The 24,780-nt window shown below is 37.3% G+C and overlaps 1 protein-coding gene across 2 annotated transcripts in view; it reads left to right on the top strand.

Moving 5' to 3' along the window:
- The window catches only part of SYT10 (synaptotagmin 10), a gene marked incomplete at both ends in the record, with an annotated part of 34,804 nt that extends 17,849 nt beyond the window's left edge, over nt 1-16,955 (top strand). For both annotated transcript variants that reach the window (XM_082311072.1, XM_082311071.1), the window contains 5 exons: nt 1,228-1,792; nt 13,524-13,644; nt 14,005-14,176; nt 15,662-15,791; nt 16,884-16,955. In XM_082311072.1, the coding sequence (XP_082167198.1) occupies nt 1,228-1,792; nt 13,524-13,644; nt 14,005-14,176; nt 15,662-15,791; nt 16,884-16,955 (1,060 nt within the window). The remainder of the gene's footprint in view (nt 1-1,227; nt 1,793-13,523; nt 13,645-14,004; nt 14,177-15,661; nt 15,792-16,883) is intronic.
- Nucleotides 16,956-24,780: the final 7,825 nt, after the last annotated feature.

Below are 24,780 nucleotides of genomic sequence, written 5' to 3'. Positions count from 1 at the left end.
ATTTGCATTTCTGATTTAAAGAAAGAAACACACAGCTGTGACACCTCTTGTTTTCAGAACACAACACCACAGGGAAACCAAGCAATAAGGCAAGGCTGCATTTGGCATTAATAAGCAATTGATTGCAAAAAGCAGAGGAAATTCTGACAATTAAATTGTTTTTTAATGGCAACGAAGTATGCTCGCAGGAGGTGATAGTGAGCTTTTCCAGTACAGATTGTTGGGGTAGTGAAGTACCAAGGAAATGTGAAAATGTCCAAAAAATAAACTGGACAGTGTTGTCATAATGGCATCTGGTGATGATTAATTCTATAAAGGATTTTGACCAGTGTTTTTATACTACTGTAAGGCCGTATGGCATACCAGGGGTTTGATTTCAGTCTTACTAGGAAAGGCCCCGATTTCTGTTGATGTTCATGAGTCAAGATAAGCCCATAAATACATATGCTTATGCAACGCTGCAGTCAGAATTACAAGGATTTAAACATTGTTTCTTGCTAGGAGTACAGGAATCAGGTTTCTAATACACTACACAGCAGAGTGCAAGAACAGAAGGAAAAAACCTATCGCAGAAAAGTGTTGACCAAAACTTTGAAATGTGTTGCAGCCAGAACAAAATGTTCCCTGTATGACTGGAGAAGGCAGCCTGTACCTCAGCGTAGCAAATACCAAGCAGGTGCATATAAAATGTCGTAGGATGGCAAAGCACTATGTTGAAAACCTCCAGACATAGCTCTGCATGGCCTTTTCAGGCGCCTTTCACAGTGATCAGTGTGAAGCTTGGTAAATATTTAATTGGGAAACCACCACAGAATGCCTCCAAAAACCAGGAAGTACTGATGCCAATTCTGCAAGTGATTTTTTTTCTGCCTGACTACACTTTACTCAGGCCCTAGCACAGTGGAATCAAGCAATGTTGGAACTGTCAACTTGTTCTGTGAAAGAACCTGAATTCAGTTTCAGCTGCATAGCCTGAAAACAAGGTTATAAATATATGTATTGCCAGGACACTGGGTGTCTCTTGGGCCAAGAAGTTCATTCTGAATGATCATTTCCTCTCAAGGATGTTTTAACACTTGCAAAACATTTAGGGGAGATTATTTTAAAATTATTTTAAAGAGAAGAACCCTTACTAATTTGGTCTTCTTGTATTTTCTAGTTAGTAATAGCCGGGTCTTTTTCCAGAGATAACCATGGCTCATTTTGTGTGTGTGTGTGTGTGTGCAGGCACAATTCTTTCAGGAGGCACTTGCCAAGGCAGATGCAAGTGTCCAGTGTTGATTTTAACATGGGGACAGATCCGATTTTGCAAAGGGGAGAGACGACAACCAGCATTGGGAGAATAAAACCGGAACTCTACAAACAGAAGTCTGTGGATTCTGATGGGCAACAAGAAGATGTGAAAACATGTGGAAAACTTAACTTCACTCTCCGGTATGATTATGAGAATGAACTTCTGGCTGTCACAATTGTCAAAGCCTTAGATCTGCCTGCTAAAGACTTCACGGGAACATCCGACCCCTACGTTAAGATTTATCTGCTTCCAGATAGGAAAAAGAAGTTTCAGACACGAGTTCACAGAAAGACATTAAATCCTGTCTTTGATGAAACCTTTCAGTTTCCTGTAGCCTATGATCAACTCAGCAACAGGAAGTTGCATTTCAGTGTTTATGATTTTGACAGATTTTCTAGACATGACATGATTGGGGAAGTTATTCTTGATAACCTTTTTGAAGTCTCAGATCTCTCCAGGGAAGCCAATGTATGGAAAGACATCCACTGTGCCACCACAGTAAGTAATGTGTTCCAAAAGCATTAATGTGATATTTTCATTTCTCTTTTGTAGTTTGTGGCAGAGCATCCTGTTTATCAGTACAGTCTGGAAGGGAAAAAAAAAAAGTTGTCAATATTTTCCTTTGAGCATGGAGACTAAGATACCTAGGAAGCTATAAAATTTGATTACTAAAAAAATGTTCTGAGAACATACCGTCACCCTTATGGCTCACTGTGCAAATATAAATTAAGTTTATTAATTAAATAGTACATCATGAAAGTCACTGCTTAACAAGAACAATTAATGTTTTCCTGTTAGCAAAAAACCCTGTCCTTCAAAATGACCATCTGTTAAGGAACAGGGCCCATCCTGCTCTTGTTTTAGCAGATTTTCATGGGTTGGGAATCTTGTGAAGGAAGAGAGATTGGCTAAAAATGCTTGAAGTCTAAAATGTTCTTTGCCGGCTGCCCTGTGCTTAGGATCCCCAGTAGCTGTATCTGCGTTGCTGCTGGTTACTAGCAAAACTCAAGAGGCACAAGCAGGTAGAGTTAGGAAATAGAAATTATTTATTTATTGTTGAAAGCAAGAAAAGGAGGCCTGTGCATGGATGACAGGCTACCAGTGGGAAAACCACCAGTCTCCAAACATTGTCTTTTATTAACCTTGAAGTCCAAACTCATCTTCCCTGACTGGAATTTGAGGGGAAAAAAAAAATGGTGGTGTGTGGGGTTTTGTTGTTGTTTTGGTTTTGTTTTTTTTAACTACTATGCTATTTAGATAGAAATTTTCCCATCCCTTGTTCTGTGGAGATATCCAAAACAGTCTGAGTCATCCCTGGGTTTGCGCATGGGCTGGACTTCCACAGCAGGGATGAACAGAGGACAGAGCAGTACTAGACACTGCTTCAGTGGCAGAAGCTTCATACCATCCCTTCAGTAGAGCTGGAGACTTCCCATGCCTCTTTTCCCAAGTGTTTTCATGCTATTCATACCTGCTAGACAGGGAAGTCTAGGTCTGCATGACAGGACAAAGAGGACTGGTGTTTCCTCACCAGTTTGAGCATGAGCACTGTGTTTCCTAAGAAAGGAGAAATATTAGGGAGCAGAGCACAGCGGAGACAGTTTTCCGATGTGAATTCACAAAAACAGCTATTTATTTTAACTGCTGGGTCTACCAAACTGGTCTGAACAGCCTCCGGCACACCTCCAGAAAACTGCATCTGTATATGCTTGGTTTGATTGAGCTCAGATTTCAGGTAAATTTAAGAACTGTGTTCTCAAGCTTAAAATTGAATCTGTGTTTAAGGTCTTGGAATAATAGCCCAGTAACAATTTTTTAAATTTCTTTTAGCTTTGATATTATCTTTAATACTTTAGTAATGATTTAAATGCTCACTGGTCCTTTGCAACAGGTGTGTGTCTGAGATTTTTAGCTGATAACTAGAATGGTTTCAGCAAATTAGAATCCCTGGACTGGTTTTGAGCAAATTTAAATGCCATACCAAATTATGCAGTTGGGAGAGATACTAAGATACATCTGGATGAAAATGGTTGCTAATCTCGCTGCTGAATTCTAATTCAAGTTTCTTCCTCACTAAGGATTAGTACATGCAGTTATAGTGCTTAATTCACTCTGCTGATGTTTTACTATGTATGAAGTTTAAGAGAAAGCATGAAGTTTCTGGATTTCAGCCTTTCAGCCAGTATAGCTTACAGTATTCCGTGTGTATGAATAAGTTGTCTTCACTTAAACCATTAACAATAAACACATAAAATTGAGATATGTTCTAGTATTGGGTGACTGCATCAGCTTTCACAAGCCTTGCACTATTCTCAGAAAATTATGTAAGAAACTGAATTGATTTTTCCTGGCAAAACGAAACCCTCCTATAACATGTCCTGTTACTATATGTGCAGTGTGCTGCCTTGTGTTTTACTTCAGATATTTCGTGTAAATTAAAATTGGTTAGTAATAAAGGTTTCTAGTTCTGCCATTTCAGAGACTGTAAGATGAGGGAGCCAATCCTGCATGGGAATAAACAGTGCATAAGATGTTAATCAATGGGGAATTATAGCTTTAAGCATCAGATCTAAAGTTTACCAAAGTCAGTAACTAGCAATTAAATAACTAGCTAATGCTTGCCAGAGTCAATTGGACTTGGATTAAGCCTTGAAAAAAAAGATCCAGCCGGTTCTACAATTAGTGAAAAAGAGCTGTACTCCAGGCAAGCATGCTTTGGTGTTCAGAAAGAATCTTTAAAAAACAAACTGGCAATCTCAGTGGGAAGGTCCTTACTTATACAGCAGAGCATAGGAACCAAGGTGCCATTCTGCAAATATATTTCTCTCATGCTTTTTCCTTCTTCACCTCTGCTCTGTTTTGTTGTATGTTCTGTGAAGTTTTTCAGCCTTTTCTTCAGACATGCTTCCTACACCCAGTGGTTTGCTCATGCTGTTGCTAAATGATAGATGGTAGAAAATGGTAGAAGTAGATCAAAGGATTGGTCCAAAACTTAAAAAACAGAAGTAGCCTCTCCTCAGCTTTGAGTCTTTAACATCTCTTCCATAGTCAAGAATTTTCTATTCAGAAGGTAGAGTGAGAGTAAAAATCATTCCTATTACGTGCTTGGAAAGAACCTATTTTTAAGACACAAGGCTCCGCAGTCTTGGAGTTGAACACCTACTAGACAGATTTACCAAGAAAATGAACTGCAACATTTTATCAGTGAAGGAAGTTACCACAGGAGATCAGGAGATTCTCTGCTATGCAAAGACTCCGTCAGTCATTAACACCATTTTTAAAAGATTTGCTTGCACATACATAAAGAGTTTTTATTTGGTACAGGAAATACACAGTCTGAGGAAAATTAGAGTGCATGGTTGCACTGTGTCCCTTTGGCCATAAAACCAATGACTCTGTGGAAATGCACAGTTTTAATACTTTTTTTTTTTTGCTCATAATAGTAATTTGAAACTATTTTATAAAAGTGCAGGATTGGCCTCCCCACTTGCTCATTTTTATTCTTATGATTTTCAGCTTGATATTTATTCATCTTTCGTAGTTTGTATTTTGTTCCTTTAATTTTTCATTCATATCATTGTTTCTCTGTTATACGTTATGTTGAAAACCTGCAGCTATTGTATAATATGTAGCATGTACCTGTTGTAAATGCTAAAGCATTTTCATTTCTTAATGTTAAATTATCAAGGTAAATTTGGTGTAAAATCGGTTGTGGAAAAGAAGTATCCTAGATATCCGATGATATTAATATCCCCAAATTTTGCTTATACATGGGTGACTGAATTTTCAATAAATAATCCATCATTTACTTCTGTTTGTTTGATTAATTAAAGAAAAACTCAAGAGGCAGCTTTGGACCACCTGTGAAGGTTGTTCAGTATATTGGAATACTGTAATTCTTAATACACTTTAGGATATCAATTCATAACATCAGAAGCAAACAAGTAATATCAAAAGGATTGTTTACTCAACATATCTAGCTTCTGGTTTTGCGAAGTGCTTGTGAGTTTTGCATACATTTCTGAGGTTTTGCTGCTATCTAAATATGCCACATACTTTAAAGAAGAAAACTCATTTATTGGAATTGCTAACAAGTACTTAAGTCCAAATATTCAGCATTGTAAAATTGTTTAGGCAAAAAGACCACCTCTTGTGATCTAACATTTTCTGGATGTAAAGGTTTATTAACTTCCTATTATACTTTTCAAAATGATCGATTGCTTTGGAAATCTCTGCCTCTAACGTCATTACCTAAAAAAATTGGCAAGTGACTGTCAGAAACATTTTCTTTCCAAAGGTGTTCTGTGAACTCTGTTAATGTAACCAATTATAGGAAACTATGCAACTGGGGAAAAAAAAAAAAAAAAAAAAAACCAAAATAAACAGGGCTCAGAATTTAGATGAAAGCCATTTCCAGCACAGTGGTAATCTCTTGGGGATGTTAGTCATAGACCTGTCATATATTTGTAGCCTCTTGAATTACCTCATGTAGATGGATGAAACTTTATTATTATTTAGTTTTCCAACACCAGGCATTTCAGTGCTGCAGTTCTCTCATTTGTGAAGTGGGATATAAAAGAAGGTTTTGTAAGGACACAGACTTCATGTGATGCACATGATGTGTGACTGCTGTTTCTAAAGCACTTCGAATAGCGTTGCTGGAAAAGACAGAAGTGCTTAGATACCTTTTTTTAATAAACAGGACAGTAACATTTGTCTCAGTAGATCTATCTCGAACACTTGCCAGAGTAGGATGTCACCCGGGTAATCCTGCTAGCTGTTGGCCTCTGTTGTGGAAAGAGATTCTTCTGACTTCCTGATCAAAAAAGAGTGAAGCCCACCTCTGCAGTTCACCCAGAGAAGTTGAAGGCATTGTCTTTGCTTAGTTTTCTCCATAGTTCGCTATTTCGTAAGTGGACAAAAATTGGCACATTAGACCTTACTCTGAGTAAGGTAATAGTGGTAAAGAGCTGACAAAGATTTGTCTTATGGTGGTCAAACTTTGAGACCACATTATAAGGAGTGTCCAATTTCTTAGTGTTCAAAGAACAGCACTATCAGGAAATGTTTTATCACCAGCAATGTAGGGGACTATGCTCTACAATTAGCCATCCTCATCAGAATGGACTTAGAATATTGGTGTTTCTGGAAATGTACATAAAAGCTTTAACACAATGTTAAATGTGTGAAAGACTAAAGGCTTGGCAATATAGAAACATTTATCATCTCTGTAACAGGAACAGCCCCTTTAAAGCCAAGAATAGTTGGCACCTGTGATTTCTAACCAGGGCCGGTGACATAAAGGATTCAGAAGATCGCCTGCTGCTGAGTACATGAGCGAATACGCTGGGTCTGTCTTTACAGGAAACGTGTTGAGGTTTTTCATTTAGGTTTGGGATTGCTTTAGTTCTGTCCAGTTACTGAAAGCAGGGAAGGTTTCTATTATTGTTGAATGTATTGTTTCATTTGAAAAAATAAATTATTTGAATTGAATATTCTGTTTTTCTAGAGGCAAACCACTACTTTCAGTCTATCTTAAAAATAAGAAATATTAGATGAATGAAGAATATAGTTTCCTCAAGGGAAACTAATATCTCTGCATCCAGGTGGTACCATGGTAGCTATGCTAAGGTGCATGGCTTGACTGATCTGATGTGCCCTAAGTGCTCTCTGAGTTTCTTGCTGCAAATAATCTCTTTGCGGTCAATGCATTGCTGCTTCAGAAGAGCATCTTTGTGTTGGAAGCCGCATACATTTTGTTTCATTCACTTGCTGGTAGATGCTACAGAAGTACCTCTGTTCTCAGCTGTTCTGAAGCAGGAATGGGCTTCCTTGCTGCCTGGCAAGATGAAACTACCCCCCTGGTGCACAAGACAGATGGTTATGTACAGAGGGAGTGGCAAAAGAAGCACCCAGGAGGCTTCCTGGGGTGCTATTGAGAGCATTCAGCCTGCTGGACCCAGCGTGCTATCTCAGGGAGTCCTCTCTTTGCAATCAGGACTGCAATCAGCAGCTGCGCTTACCCAGAGCAATCAAGATGTCAGGCTAAAACAAGTATTAGGCCTCCACAAGCAGAAGACGCAGTCATTATAGAGCAACAGGCCTCGCTGCTTCCATACTGTCTTCCACAGAGGCAAGAACAAACACAAACCTCATTGATTCATTTCCCAGGACAACAGCTTGTTCAATAAGTGCTGCCGTGAGGAAGAAAAAGAGCTGCATTTGATATGCAAAGAATAACAGGAGAGGAAAATAAATATTAGCTGCGGGGACAAGGTTTCCAAAGCAAAATCCCCTTGAGAGATGGCAGAATTAGCTCTCCAGTTCAAGCTTGATGTAACCTTTGACAATTTCTGTAATAGCATAAATGCCACCAAATTCTAAATGCATAGATGAGAAAACAGACAGACTCGTAGATTTCTGTACTGCTCTTTCCTATCATTCTTTTAATCTATACCTCAAAACCATAAATGTCTTCGTACATTCTTAACTAACTGTCTGAGGGGACAGGTTTCTCTCTTCTTTTCTTTCCATCCAACCCTCAACATTTATCATTATGTTTTATTTTATCCCTGATTCTTGAAGCTTGAGGTCAGTAGTTTTTATTGGAAAGCAGCAATATACATACATAATATGTTTCTAAACAGAACGAGAAAAGGAAAGAGAGATAAATCTGTCCTTTGGGGGGATTACCTTCCCATGTATGCAAGTAAGCCAAAGGTCTTATTTTGCCAATGTTTTTTTTAATTTGCGTACTATACAGAAAAGGAATTTTCAGTGTGACTAAAGGAAGCAGCTAAAAGTCTAAGAATGTAAATGCCTGAATAACTTCTTTGATATCTAGAAAAGGATTATTACTTGGTACAGATGCTTACTCAAAATACAGCAGGAAAATGAAGAGAAAAAAATTTGCAAATCACTTGTTTAGGAATCAAGCACAAAATAAATTCATGCCACCCTTCGTATTTTCACTACGTTATTTCACATGCAATCTTCAAAACATCACTTAAATTACAATTAATATGAAAGTACTTCTGGATATTAAAATTGAGATTAAGAATTAAAACAATTAATTGCTGTGGATTATGATAATCTGAATGATAACGAAAGTAACAACAAAGATGTTTTTTAGGGAATTCCATTTCTAATGAAGTATTAATTGTGCAAATACTTGTGTTTTAACCATGGAAATTAATGGCACTCCAGTAACAATAGAAGTGTATAAATTTTTTAGCTCCAGTAACATTTACATAGCTTATTGTAAGAATCCATAGTGAGTTGTTCTTTTATGACTTCGTTTGAATTGCAAAGCTTCAAAAACCAAGAGAAAAGAAGAAGAAACAACCATCAGTAAAAAAATGGCCTAGAGTTCATTTGTGATCAAAAAAATGACACAAAAATGACCCCTTATTTCACATGTCAGCTCCCTATAAGCTTTTCACTCCTGCTGGCATATGAAACAGTGAAGACCTTGGAATATAGGAGAGAGATTACACAAGTTCTTACACTGTCAGTAAATAATTTTTCCCATTCAGTTTAGGATTATGAGTGACGATACGTGAGAAGAAACTACCCTGAACACAGAAAAATCTCTGCCTAACTTCCTCACTTAATTTGCAGAGGTTCCTAGCTAAAAGTTCGGTCTTCAAATTGAATGTAATGAAAACAGCTGGGAAAATTAAAAGGAGCAAGAAACAGCAAAGCTGTCTCCAGCAACTTTGGTTCTAAAAACTTGATCAGACTAATTGATGCTCCCCTACAAGAGCCTCAAACTTCTCCTCACATCCCTCCACTGTTTATCCATATTGTGAATAGGGAGCCCAGCCTCTGTAAAAATGCTGCTACTTCTTCTACAGGCCTAAGTGTGAAATGAGAGCACTGGTGTCCAGTGGGTCAGATAACAAAGATAATAGAATAAGGACCATTTTTTCATGTCTTTGACAACCCCTGGACTGATTTCCCAGGAGCCCATAAAGCAGGGAAAGCAGACAGATCCTTGGTAACCTAATGGAAAAAATGACTAGCCCATCCATTCAGGTGTGGTTGCTTATGTGGGATGAGAATTATGCTATTTGAAGAACCTGTATTCTGTAGCGTAGCTAAAAAAACCCAAGTTCATCTGAATAGCTGACGTACACATTTGTGGTTGGTGTTTTCTTTGTTTTATTTTTTCCTAGCATTGCCATACCAGAAAATGGATTGGATAGTGAGGTAAACTGGGAGCCATAAAAATAACTGAAGCTGGTATAGCGCTTACTACTGTTGCAGTTCCTTAGTTCTGTATGATAGCTTTTGTACACAAAAGGGAAATAAATGCAGAAGAGATATGCAGTACCAACAAATGCTTCCTTTTGCATTAGTGCAGCTGTGCTCGATGCTGGTTTTTCTGTACCTATTATTGAAAGTCAGTGGGGGGGAATCATCGCAAGCATCTGCAAAGCTAGCTGTTAATTGAAATCTAAGTTTAATTTAAGAAGAAAAATGGTAGTTACCTAAGTAATGTGCAATTCCAGTTGAATGTATGATACATGTTAAAATCAATAATATTTAAGGATCCAGGGCATTTAAAAATATTACTCATTATAATCAATGTGGTAGACAAAGACTGCCACGAGAACTTTAAATGCTGAGCCTTACTTTGTTCATTATCTAGGTCTGAACCTGTGTTTTCAGCTCCAAATTCATGAAACTGTAGTGCTCAAGTTAACAAAAAAGTGGTGGTGGGGGGAAGGGATGGTGATATTCCAGACATTTTACCCAATACCCAGTCTCTGATGCTATCATATATATGCATAATTTTCATCTTAATCCTTCAAAAGAACATTTAAAAGTTTGTAAGTCTTGGGCTTCACCCTGTGTGATTGAGTTCCAAAGAATATTTATTTTAATGTTGCATTTTAATATCTTAATCCCCAGTTGCCCTATGACTTCTAGAGCACCTAGCAAAATGTACTCAGTTCACCCAAGTATGAAGAAAGACGACCAATCTTGACAGATACTCAACTAAGCAAAAGTATTAGGACTTTCTATTCCTTACTAACCAGAAAGACACTGTCTACCAAACATCAGATGCCACAACTAGTACTAAATTAAAAAGATAAAATCATCAGAGTTTCTTCAAAGGATTCTGAAAGGACTTGTATTTGAACTTAATCTGAGGACCATGGGAACTCCTAGTCTGTGGTGGCAATCTAGGACAGCCAGTTCTCTCCACCAGGAGGAGAGTTAAATGGTGTCTACGGACTAGCGCAGGGTAACTGCTAATTTTGTTTCTAGCCCTTTGATCTTACAATGCGTGACTCATAAATGTCTTTGATATAGCCAAGAGTGTTTATTTGAAATAATATCTATTCTAGTCTACTGCAGAATTTATCTGTTGAAATAGTGCATAGAGCAACATGAGTGTTGTTCCACAAAATGAAAATCAGACATTTCAGGGCAGCACAAGCCAGATTTTTTCCAGTTATAGGTCATAGGTGTCAGAAAATGCCTGCATAAACAATGGAGTGGTAGAGAGCCTTTTCCCAATCCTAAAACCATCCCTTCCCACTTCAAACTGTGTAGTCAGTATACAGGTTACAGAGCTCCGGTAACTTCAGTACCTCTGCCCTTTGGACAGTCTGTGGTGCGGAGTGAAAAGATTCCCCTCATTTGCTGTCCAAGCACTTCTTTTTGCATTAAGGCATCTTGCTTATTCATTGCATGGTCAAATCACTGGGTTTGATTGCAGGGGATTTTCCAGGCTCTTTTTCAATATAACTTCAGTATGTGGTGTTCAGAAAGGAAAGAAAAAGGACTGAGTATAAGCCTGAAACCGTTGCCATTTCGTTAAGCATTGATGCTTTTCTCTGCTCTTCAGAAAAGTAGAGTAGAGTAACCACCATATGGAGTTTTGCAAGTATTTTGAGCAATGTTTCTTTTAAAGTATTTAAGTAATGGTAAATAGTCCTGTCCGTCTGTATTCTTGTTCGTCATTTGAGCGCACCCAAACCTTTGAGTGTCTATCCAATTTATCTTCAAAAAGAAATAATAGAATACTCAAGTTCATACTCCCATCTTGCAAAAATGATTTTTTCTCTTCACCTACCCAAGTCATCTCTCTGAAGAAGGAAGAATTAGTCCCTTTTATGAGCTGCCCACTGTGTTTTTTGATCCAACTCATTTTCATCACCTGCCTCAACATGGACTTTAAACTTTGAAGCACTGGATGTGGGGGACCTATATTTCCTTTTCAAACAAAAGAGTGAGATCTCTTTCACTTAGGGATATGAGGAACAATGATCAGACTCTGAATTCAGAAAATAATGCTAGCAACAGAAGCTGTGCTTAAAACAGATTTCAGTTACAACAAAACCTGTAAAATAGAGAGCACTTGCCACTTTAACAAATGAGTGAAAAGAATGACACTTCGTTTATTCAAGTTTTATTTATATTTTCTGAAATAGAAAAGTGAGTTTCTTAATGTACTCTGTGGCACAAAATTCTCTGTTCTGTGTGGCAAAGTAAGGGGCTGGGCTAAGGAGATGTCAAATAGCTGTGTTTGTCCTATGTGGACTGAATGAGCTAAATCATTTTGAAACCCTGAGAAATCTGAAATCCTGAAATCCTGGCACACATGAAGTTTGCCCACAGTGCATGTTCACATGCTTATCAATCTGTTCTCAAAACAGAATCCTAGCAAAATGACAGAACACATGAATTGACCAACCTACACAAAAGTCAATATTTTATTAGCAGTGCAACAGAGAATTTAAAGCTATTCTAAAACTGCATTCTTCAATCTAGAGTCTGCAACGCAGGGAAAACAAAACAAAACAAAACAAAACAAAAGCTGAAGCATGTGATTAAGTCCATCTTTACTCAAGAAAGATCTGAAGTTCCCATTTCAATTTAGACAGAGCATTAACCCGAAGGAAGTCAATAAAACTGTTCATATAAGCAGATGAAAAATGTGAACAAGAAGCCCCAGTCTGCCTCATAACTATAAGCAATGTATTTGTCGTCTACACAGCAATCATTATTTTAGTATGTATCATTTAAAAATATATCATACTTGCCTTCTGATGCTAGAACAGCTGTACCATAAATCCAGCAGTTCTCAAACAAATTTGTACTCTTGGGGTAGCTGGAGTTTTGACAGATGAAATATTGAAGCTGGGATATTAAAAATAAGCTTTTTAGTAGTAGTCAAAGAAAGTCCTTTGAGATCACATGAGCATGCTTGAGAATGGCTGCCTTACAGAAGTGACTTCCTGACATGCTCCTTACAAGCTCATATTTAAAAATGCTGAGTTGTTCTTAATATGCAATTTTCCTTGTGCTTTTTGGGGGGCATTTTTAAAATCTTAGAAGAACAGGAATTAGGAATTTAGAACATAACTAACATCTCAACAACTAAACTTTTGTGGTATTAGGATAATTATATAACTGAGGAAAGAAAAGCTAAGACTTGATGGAACCACTCTTCCTTAGATTACATTTCTCAACTGTTGTAGGATCTGAACTGTATAGCAAAATCATATTGCAGGAATTCACAGCACATTGTCTCAACAGAGAAACTCTTTGTGAGGATTATTAAGATGGACCTTATCCATCTTTCTGAGTATAGTATCCTCCAAAAAGTTGCTCTTGAGCCAGGAAAGTTGTAGCTGCTTCTCCTTTACTTTGCTTTTCTCTAAAACAGAACAACCCCTCAAAGAACAGTAAGAGCAATAAAGGTAGCACCTTTTACAAGCACATTCATCTTTTCAAAGCTCTTAGACAGTATAAACTTTTCATCTGCATACATGTGTGCAGAAATAAATCTCCTACATAAATTCCAGTGGCTAAAAGGCATGTAAATGCGTGTGATCTAAATATTCCACTGTATTTCTTTCTATTGGGGAGGATGGAGTCTGAGTCTTTTCAACATCAGAACTTGACATTCAGCACTTTTTCATTTGTGTAAATTCAACAAGACATATCAGGAATCCAGAAAGTTTTGCCTCTTCTTTTGTTTTAATTTCTCAGTTTAGTAATTCTAGATCCTGTCACTAAAATATTATCCTGTTGGTACTCTTTTTGTATTTTATAGAAATAATTTCTGAAAATTGTTTGTGACCTCTTCAAAAACATCTGAGGCAGCAAAAGAAGTCTCTCCATGTTAAAAAAAAACTCTAAATTTTTGCATGATCTGAACTGAATTGTTGGCAATATGGTCAGATTTCTAATCATTGCTTTTCTTTTTCAGGAAAGCATAGATTTGGGTGAGATCATGTTTTCCCTCTGTTATTTGCCTACTGCTGGGAGAATGACATTTACAGTCATCAAATGTAGGAATCTCAAAGCAATGGATATAACTGGCGCATCAGGTGAATCTACTTCTTTTTTAAATAACAAGACAGAGCCTATTCAGGAAGGAGACAAATAGGAACTCCTTGGTTTTTGTGTGTTTAGCATGGTTGTGAAATGGAAGTAGCAGGAGAACAGGTATAGGCCCTGTTCATATTTACTGGCTACCTTTGGTCTGGCAGTCAGTATGTCTGTTCAGAATGCCTATACCTTTCCTTTGTATTGACAGCATATTGAAAGCAGTGTCTGCCAGGGTCACCAAAATCTTTGTAATTTTTTGTCTTATGAATATGACATTCCTACAAAAAAATATTGGTCTTGTGCTACACATTGGAATGACATTGAGGCCAAATGCCCACAACTGATTATCTGTTACACAGATCCATATGTGAAAGTGTCACTGATGTGTGAGGGTCGAAGACTGAAAAAGCGGAAAACAACCACGAAGAAGAACACACTCAATCCTGTTTATAACGAGGCCATCATCTTCGATATCCCTCCAGAGAATGTGGACCAGGTCAGCCTCTCCATTGCAGTGATGGATTATGATCGGTAAGCACAGTTTGCTTTCTGAACATTAATCTTCAGTGAAAGGTTACCTGATCATTGTAAGTGACTGCTTTCTACCTCCTTGAACTTTCAAGTCGGTTCAGCGTCACAAAAGATAAAGCCTTGGGGTCTTTTCCTGAAGCAGTTTAAAGTTTCCATGCGTTTTAGAGCTCAGGCCATTTTATCTGCATCGTAAATAACAGTGATGAGGAAGAAATATGGCTCAATCTTGTTATGGGCCACTAGCATTGGCATACATTTATGTCCCCATCTGGTGGCTGGACTATGTAAAAGCTTTATAAGTCATGTATGTCCGAGTTTAGAGAAGACCCTCAAACCTCTAATTTCTATTTAAATGCCAGGTATTTGAAATCAAAGAAAATTTGGATAACTAAAAAGGAATTAGATGCTAATTACCTCATTGAATTAAGTCATACTTAATCCTTCAGTTGACTCAATGAAGAAGCTTTGTAATCTTTGGGTTCAGCACTCACTGATAACATATCTGAGCCTCAATTATCTATGTCCTCACCATGAACTGACAGGAAGGTACTCCTGCTTAGAGTAGCTCAAGGACTGCAGGTTAAACTAGACAGTGACTGACAGAATCATGCCTGAGCCAAGTCTGCTTTGTTCAAGTGCAATTAGTAATGAGCTCTTGAGACTGCAGGGCAAATAAACAGTGAAAGTCCAGTTTAGTAACAGGAACCTTCAGATTATTTTTCCTCGCCATCAGATTTCTGATCATCCTTCAACTTCTGGCAGGAAGACTTTCTCAGTCAGATGTGAAAGGGGCACTACGGTGCCATTAGGGGGAGGAGAGCACAGCAACTTGCACACTTTCAGTCCTCTTCAGCTGCTCCTTTCAAACCATTTGCTAACAGGATGTTAGGAAACATTATTCTAAGCTACATATAGGAAAGGTACAGAAAATTGCTTTCTGGAGTCCCTCAACAACTCTATGGCACTGCCGGGAGTATGAAGTATTAAGGTATAGCCTGTTACAGCTATACCCCTCTCTTTCACATTTTTGGCTGAAGTTCCAATAACCACAAGAGTTAGAGCTGGGAAATATAATGTGAAATGACATCTGAAGCATTTGCAGCAGGAAATATACTCCCCACCATCTTCCTTCACCATCTTCTCCCACAAAATTTAAGTATGTTTTCCTTCTAGATCATTTGGTGTATTATGGTCCTTTTCTGTCCTTGTGCCATTTGGGTTGCAACCTTTTAATGGCAAGGGTTATGTCTTCATTGCTATTTTTATAGCTGCTAGAAGCATTCTGGTAGTGGCTGGAGATTTTTCATGCTACCATTACAGAACTTAATATTACTTTACTACCACTAAAACTAATATCTGTAATAAATAATGTGAAAACTTTGGGCATGTATTCTGTGCTGCACTAAACCAGTAAACTGAATTATACATAAGATGTTATTAAAACTATTTTTATTAAAAAAAATTCTGCCTCTCTGCAATTCTCAGAGTAGGGCACAATGAGGTCATTGGGGTATGTCGGACAGGAATTGATGCTGAAGGACTTGGAAGAGATCATTGGAATGAAATGTTGGCTTACCCACGTAAACCAATAACTCACTGGCATCCACTAGTAGAGGTAAGAAGTAGCGAAATTCTCTCCTTCTCAGTATATTGAATGTTTTTGTCTCTCTCACACTTGTGTGCTTCTGAGAGTCATGAAAATCAGTACATCATCTGTGGAGCAGCTATAAGATCCTTAGCACAACCTAAATCTAGTTACATGGGTTTATTGATTATTTAAATGCACCACTTCAAAAGTTTCCATGATACGCTGACAGCATTGTACCATTAAACAAGTAAGACATTTGAAACTTCCAGAGATTATGATAAGGAGTTTACATCCACTCAGAAAAGATCATTTGCAAGTATTTCAAAAGCAATAATTTCCTATTAAAAAATCTTTAGCATGAATAGTTATGTTGCTAAAACATTAATCTGGAACTGGCCTGCTAATTAGGCTAAGTTGAGACAACATACCAGCAGCTACCTTCAAAATTACTCAAACAGACACTTATTGGAGGTTTATTCAAATGCATGGGTGATTATACTACATGTCCCTCGGCTTGGGCTCCCTCTTCAACCTTCTCTGGCCACATCTGACTAGTTTTCTGTATACAGAATGCTCACAGCTTTGGATTCAGAAAGATTCATATTGAAGCCTGAAGAAGCCGCAGGCCCTGCTTTGGGACACAGAGGACACACTGTTTAACCCTCCCCAAACCCAATCTCTGTAGAAAAATAAGTTGCTGTTTGAGGCATCGTGGGCCATTTGTTTTCCCCACTGTGTAGCACGTGGCTGCGCAGCATCTCCAGTGACAGGTAGAAAAAGCCCAACAGCAAGGCTTCAGTAAAACACCTAAAGTGTGAGGGCAGGGAAACTGAGTCAGTGCAGCAGAGAAGCCCCTCTTCAGAGGTTCATGGCTTTCTCTGGATTATGTACCACCCCTGATTGGTGAAATAAACCCACTCCTGTAGAACGAGTCAGAGGCATTTTTAGGAGCTCACTTTCGGAATTTTCTTTCCATTATTAGTTCTGCCAGAGACTTTGATCCAGAAAGGGTCTAGATGTGATTTGGGTTCTTCTTTGAGGGAGTCTCTCATCCTCTGAAATGAGTGTAATATATGGCCAGATATGATGACTTTTGTAAAACTAACACTTTTCTTGCAGTTACCTGGCCGAGCAACCAGTTTTGATAGCCAGGGATCTTGTTCATCACCAAAACCACCGCTTACGCCCTAGGGAACAAGAGTGGATTCATCATGTTCAGTGTCCAAAGCTCCCTTGTAGCTCACATCTACATAAATAGAAGGTTTGGCTTCTGCAGAGGAACTGTATCCATATTTTTTTATTAAAATACATTTTTCCTATTCTAAGTCTTATATTACAGTTTATAATAATTTCTTAATGTATGAATGAAGTTGACTTGAGCCAAGTATAACCCTTCTTCATGTAAATTCATTCACCTGTTTTCTTGCTGGCATATATCCAGTGTTATATCCAAACAGTGTTTTGATATGACCTATATCTTTGCATAGGCAAAGAAATCAGAAAAAAAAAATTCCTTAAAGCAATTCAAAACCACTGCATCTTGTAATGCCTAATTCTTTTGAGGAAGAACAAATAGTCACATATAGCTCTTGTAGTAAATTTCTTCTAAATTACACTAAATCATGTATCGTTTCTCAAGATAACACTTCAAACTGAATGTTGCATGAAAAAACAACTGTTGTCACATTTCAAGTGTTTGGAAAGTCAGTTCATTCCTTGGGCAGGGAGGAAGGGCTGATCAAAAGCCCACTGAAGCTAATGAGAAGGACCCTCCTGGCTTCACTGGGTTTTAGTTCAGCCTTTATGGAACAGGATTCACAACTGGATCTATGCAGTTAGAATCTTCCAGCAATCAAGATGCCCACTGCACCTACAGGAACTCCTTAGCCTGTCCAGAAAAACCACCAGGCACATGCACCCAGGTGACTGTACTCAGCGGCTGTTTTGCTTCAGCTACCGGCTGATGAAGAGCTAGCTCGGATGTCTCTGCATGGCACTGAAGAGCACACGTACGGGTATCATTGTGAAAAGCAAATACGTCTGCAATGAGTTGTGTGGAAACTGATGTAGCTCCACAGAAATGTAGGTGTCTCCTGATGAGGTGCATCCAGGCCCTTCGAAATAGCCCATTTGCTGCTGGCATCATGCAGTCCTTATTTAGTCTTTATGTAGGTCAAACCATAGGCGAGAGAATGCTCTGAAGTAAAGGAATTTATTTAATGTATTTTAGCTGTTTGAAAAATTGACCAAAAGCTGCAGTTACACAGCACGTTTTTCTGATTCTTGATTTAGTGTGACAGTATTAGATTTCTTTGAAGTTATTTTGAATGAGTGAATAGCCTACATGGAGGATTTTCTGGTCCCTGGCTGGATGCCTCTAGAATTATATGCCAAATATGAATTTGATATATGTTTTGTGTCAATATATGGAGAGAGACATTGGAATGTAACAATTTTATAAACTAGTAAACTCATTTATTAGAATACACCGTGACAGCAAATGCAAAAAAGTATTGGCTGAAGTGAGCTGTTTTAAAAGCTGGAGGAGAACTACATATTATTTTGTGGATTTAGCTCTTTTTAGCACTGCAGTTTACCTCAATCAGAGAGTTATTTTCTTTTTTCTGTTTTTTTTTTTTTTTCTTTCTGCGAAGAGCATGACAAAGACTGCATGATTGGGCCTGAGATTTTGAAAGCTGAACTGTAACTAGAAAAAAGTTGGACTGTGGCTCTTTTTGTATCTTTGTAATATATAAAGAAAACTGAGAAGATATTATTTTCCAAAACAGTGTTTTTACAGAAGAAAAGTGTCATACACGAGCAAAATGCTAATGGAAGATTGTTTTATGATAATGGAAGAATTTGTGAGATTTAATCTAGTTATGAAGGGAAACGGCAGTTTAGATGGACTTCAGAGGAACAATTTTGGCTTGTTTAGTTTGGCCTGGTTGACACAGAATACATTTATGGACATCCAGTCCCTCCGTTCCACTAACTAATCTCTAAGAAAGTCAAATATGCCTTGAAGTGTCTTAACTGCTCCGGAAAAGTTAGGAAGGCTGGTCTTAACATTAGAGGTGTTTCTAAGGGAAAAAATGAGGCAAGTTTTATATCTTGCCATCTGTGCCTACAAACACAGCAAGCAAACAAACAAACAAAGAAACAAAGCTTTCAGACATTCTTTACAAATTAAAGAAAAAGAGGAAAAAATAGAGGCTCCAGACCAAGTTTTTGAATGTCTGTTCCAGGTTGCTATTCATGGCCTCTAGACAGAAATAGTTTTTTCCAGAGAGGCTTGGTAATGCTGAACACTGATCCTCCCTGCTCAAGATTGTATTTTCATTACCATAAATACAGAGCAGCCTTGTAGAATTTCATTCCTCTGTTTGCGCTGGCTGAGTAATTTTTTAAATAGGAGAACAAGTTCTCCTCTGTGTTTTTTTTTTTTTTTTTCTCCCATCATTGTTATCATCATGAGATTTTGTGGCCTATATCATTTCCATCATGATTTTGCAAGGTTGATATAGAAACAGATATATATATATATATGTGGAGATTGAAAAACTATTTTGTGTATGCATTTATCTTAATATAAATTATATCAGCAGAGGCCTTTGTGGCCTAGAAAATACTTTTTGTAATGTGGTACTGTAACAGTTAACTAAATATTCTTTGCACTTTTTTGCACCTAATATCCAAAAAGCGAACAATTTCACGATCAAATGTAGCATAAGTGTTCAGCAATGAGCAACATCTTTTTAACTATTTCATTGTTCTCTATGAGTATCCTGTATGTTTCATAATAAGGTATTTCAATATTCATTTTCTTAAATTTAAATTGTTGTCACACACCAAAGGAATAATAGCTCAGTTTGTGCCCTCTTGTGTTATTTTTGGTATTGTTAATAACAATAGTGAGTTACTTCTGTGTCTAAACTTGACTTATGGGTGCTCTGCATCTAGGAAAAATCAGGCTGCAAAATTATCAGGACATCTAACTTCAAAAATGATCCCCTAATTAATTATTTTTAGTCCCTTATCAGTGATTAATAGAATTAATGCAAAAGATTATATTTTTTATTTTTTTTTCCACTGCTTTCTTAGCTATCTCACAAGACAGGGTATATAATTAGTATAACCAACCCATTGCCTTTAGAGCCTGGTTCACAAGTTACTCTCTCAGTGTACTCACAGAAGCCCCGAGTAAAAACATAGCACAGTTTTAGTCAATTAATATGTTGCTTTACATATCTCTTTATTAAGAAATTTAAAATATTTTAATTTGGAGAAGTTGTAAACACCCTGCTCCCATCCTGAATGTTTTTTTGTTATTTTATATTATATATATTGTTATCCACATTTCTGCCATATCAAAAACGTTAGCCTAATTTGATCAAAATCAAAACTGGCAAATGGTTGGTGTAAAATATATTGTAGTAATTTTACAACAGTTTGAAAAACCCACATTCCTAAAAGCCTGAGTTATTTTTACTGAAATAATTTACTGGAAACAGTAACAGTACTTAATAAGAATTGTATTTTGCACTGTAGAGCTTTTTTATACTTTCACAACAGTAAACCACAGAACTGTACAGAGAAAGTACATGATGGATTAAGTGGTTCCAGGGGAGCTGTTCCATTTTTATATTTATTTTCAATAATGCACTATAAAGTGAAAAAGCCCACATACAAATGTATCTAATGAGCCATTCTAGTCTTTTGGGTAAATATTGTTTTCAAGCAATTGTTTGCCTTCCCCACATTAAATAAGTTTTCAGGGACCATTAGATTTGCTCTAAGCAACCATAAAATTCTTATTAGGTCTATGCAAAATGTTAAGTAGGACCCTAAACCACAGGTAGACTTAGGATTCTAGTGGCACTGCAGACAGTAACATAGGTGAGCAGATGCTCAATAAGATGTAAGTTACATATTGCACTCCACAATCTCAACTTTAGATCACTGTATTGTATATTTCTGCAGATAAGGCCCTTCCCCTCCGTCTCCCAGCAAGTACCCTTCTCTTTCCCCACCATCTTTTGTCTATATTAGGCTTCTGTTCAAGCAGTAGAGACCTGGCCCTTACTTTTGTCTGCACTGCTGAAAGATGACTCCTGGCCTTAAAAAGTAGTAATATGAAACCTGTGGGGTCTTGACCAAAAGGTGTAGGATAGCTACATCTCTCATTTTGATTCTACAAAGAGATGTCAAGGAAGTAACTTCCCATCTCCGCAGTCCCTTATGGTCATCAGACATTCAGAAATGAGTAATACTGTCTGTTTTTTTGCTTCTAGCAAGCACTAAAAGAGGATATGTATATTGGTCAGGGACAGGGAAAGTGGCCAGAACCAATAAGATAAAACAAAACTTAGTATCAGGACAAAAGTTCCCCTGCAAAATTTTTTCTTCAATATACGGAATTGTTTTGACTTCTTATGTTTAAATAACAAAACTATACATTTTTCTTAAAGAATCACAACCACATTCAATATTTTTGAAGAAAATTTTGAGTAAACATGAAATATTTTCATTGGGTTGATTTTTTTCCAAGGGAAAAAAGCAATTACTTCCTAATTTCTTTCTATGGATACATTTTTGGAGCAATATTAAGAAAACTTTATGTTTCAAAAAAAGACTCATTTGATACATCCATTTCTCCTATTTCTCAGTTTTTTTAATTGGCTTCAGTGTAATCCTTTTGAAAGCTTTTAACATGATGATGCACAACAAATACATGATAGTCTAGTTCCAAGATTATTTTGCTATATCTTTTTAATCAATTAACTGCTTGTATCTTATAAACTTTTATATGTACTTTTTATTACACTCCATTAATTTAGCAAGCTTTATACATCTGAAATCATTTGACTATATTTTTAAAGTATGTAAACATTTGAAAGAAGGGTGAATAACTATTTTAGAACTCACTATTAGAGTTCTTCTCTTGCTGAAAATGTCAGCTTTTTCAGAGATCCATAAATGTGCCTGCAAAATTTGAAAACCACCTTATTAGAGCATGCAAAAACCTAGATTTGCACATGCAAGTATTTGCACTTGCAAAATGTATAACCATTATTATTTAGCACTTCTATTACAACAGAACACCCATGCCTAATCAGAAATATGTGTCAGTTTGTGATAAATACTGGACAAATCTGTACTGAGTGACAGTTCCTTGACCTGAAAAGTTCATATGACTTTATTTCTACAAATGAATATGCTTGAAAATTCTGTAGGTGTTAAAACATGACTTCTATGTTAATCAGACAGTGAGGTGACTTTTGGACAAAGCTCATATAATATCTGTTAAACCATCCAAAATATGGATAAAATATAGTATACGTGACAGGAATATTAATGCATGTTTTGATGGAAAATTTTGTCTCTCGTTCACACCACAGCTGAGACTCAGTTTAACCCTTTGCACAAGATTCACTTACACTTAGCTTCTGAGGCTTGCCAGTCTAAACTGAGCTCTCTGGTGTCAGAAAATAGCTAAATCATGTCATAGAGCAGACCACAGAGCTAAGAAAGACAAAGGAAAATGTGGCAGTAGACGCACTGCTATTCAATGCAACTGCAAATACTCTGAAATGAAAAGCCTCCTTTCAAAACTGATAATCATTACAATATTCATATCAGTTGTCCTTTCTTTCTGTACTGTAAAGCAGGAAGAAAAAGGGGCGTTCCTGAAGAAGAGTCAGCATTAGGCATAGGAGTTAATTGAGGTGCTGGTCACAGCCATTTGCCATTTTCAAAGCAAATAATACCTTAACTTCAAAAAGTGTCATTTTTTTACTCATCCAAATGAATAAATATCTCCTACACAATTCCCCTTTTCCTTAGCCCCAACTAGAAACTGGCAGTTTTTTAACAGGAAACCAAGAGCTGGAACTCTAAGAGAAAGTGAAGCTGCAGGTGGGATTTAAATATCACAGGGAAATTATTCCAGGAAAATGGAACTAACACCTTCAATCTTGTCCTGAGTGCTAGGGGATGCTTGATGATAACAAGTGCTCAGGGCTGTGATTTTATGTTTTGTCTGATAGTACCTCTACAATGTTGCTGTTGCTGGGAAACCTCTTCTTTACTGGCTCAGAGAGGAGAATGCCTCTGGTACTGCTATGTAAAATTTTGTTACATGGGACTCAGTCCTCTGGAATGGCAAAAAGCATGCTAAATTTGCAGAACAGGAAAAATCAATTAAAGCTTTGCACTGTACCATCATGAGGACTATTCATTTTGTTGATACTAAGGACAAGTGTTGGTGCCTTACTGATCCAAGGGAGAGCATTTCATACAGTACTCTGCATTGCTAAGCTCATGTTGGTGAACCGTGTTAGCACTATTGAACACCCTCAGTATCAACATTGTCAAAATATAACTAATAAATATAAATACAGGTTATATAGGTTATCAGAGTACCAAAGCTCTCTCCGGTGGGAAAGACATAACGACTCCCTGATACATAATTCAAGACAGTGTGCTCTGAAAGTTGGATCTGCAGGAGGTCACATAGCTGCTGTGATGAAAGTGGAGCTTCTCTGTAATAATTTATGAATACAGTATGTTGACTTGGCTATTGGTCTCAAATTAGGTGAGTTCAATAATTAGGCTTTAGGAAAAAAAAGAACAGGCAGAAAATGTTTGACAGGTGAGTGCCTCTTAGAAGAAAGTGAGATTTACAAAATGTTAATGTCCATGCTGGTGGCCTGGGAGAGTCTACTGATGCTACAACCAGTCTAAAAAATGCATCCCATCTAAAATGGTGAAAACCCAAGTAGGCATAGGAAAAAAAGCATAGGAAAGATCAAAAGGTCTGTTTCAGGACAGACAAGATTTATGTCTGAGCAGGCTGGGATGCAAGCTGTTGCTATAGTTTACAGAGAAATTAGGTTGGATTAATGTCCCATTAATGGATGGGAAAGCTCGAGGCAGGACAGATATGCATATAGACTGTTATTTTCAAATCCATTTATTTGAAATATTTACGCTTACATATTTAAATAGCATTCTCTTTTTAATGGAGTATTCACAGAGTCCCTGAAAGAAAAGTTGCAAATCCATTCAGACTGTCCAGGCTAGCACAGTTATTACAGATACAGTGTCCCAGAGCCCTGCGTAATTATAGGAGAATTGTGAAATTCTGCCTGTCCCCTGGAGAGGTGAAGTCAGGAAGCCTGACAGGAAGGGAGAGCTGAAGACAGACCAAGGAAAGGATGGGTGTACTGCTATTTCATGACAACTTCAGAGCTCACAGAGAGATTTGCCGCTCATTTATTAAGCAGGGCATAGTAAAATAGTGCCAGCAATATGTTTTCATGACAACAACCTACCCTGTATACACAGTTTTACTCTCCCTTAAAATACAAGCATAGAAATGTTTTGGAGAGATTGTTTTTTTAAATAGTTTGGGATCTTTTCATACCTTAGAAATTCGAACCCCTGAAGTAAAGCAAATCTACCCATGCATCTACCCATGAGGAAAAATAAAGGGGGGGGGAATCAAAACCTTCAGTAAAAAAAAATAAAGCTCTTTAAAACATGCCCAAAGTTGCTTTCCTGTGTAGAACAATAGTATAGATTTAAGACCTGATATCTTGACATCTCTTAGAGTTAAAAGGAAAGGCTGTGTCTCCTGTTATAAAACAATATTTTTCTGCAGGTACAGAATTCCTACTTGCCTAGTCCCCGTGTGATTCCTAATATCAGAGATGTTCTAACAAATGCTTGTCAGCATAGCAGACAGGCATTTTAGGCACTTAAGATTAACATCACCAGAAAGGAACCTGTTTTGGGGACAATTTGTAGGTTAATTTCAGGGGAGGAGAGGTTGTGGGCTGTTAGCTGTTTTTGTGAAGCAGATATATTTCTATAAATACAGTCTGTAAGAGGAGAGAGATAAAGGGTAGGGTTGTTTTTTTTTTTTCTTCAATATACTATGAGTTGAAGCTGATAATTGCATCTGAAGTGAAGAGGACTGAACAAGAAGATATTTTATATCTTTTGTGGCATC

The sequence above is a fragment of the Platalea leucorodia genome, assembly GCF_965183815.1.
Source record: "Platalea leucorodia genome assembly, chromosome: 4".
NCBI classification, from domain to species: domain Eukaryota; kingdom Metazoa; phylum Chordata; class Aves; order Pelecaniformes; family Threskiornithidae; genus Platalea; species Platalea leucorodia.
Note: the sequence above shows the minus strand (reverse complement) of the source record. Positions and strands in the feature narration are given on the sequence as shown.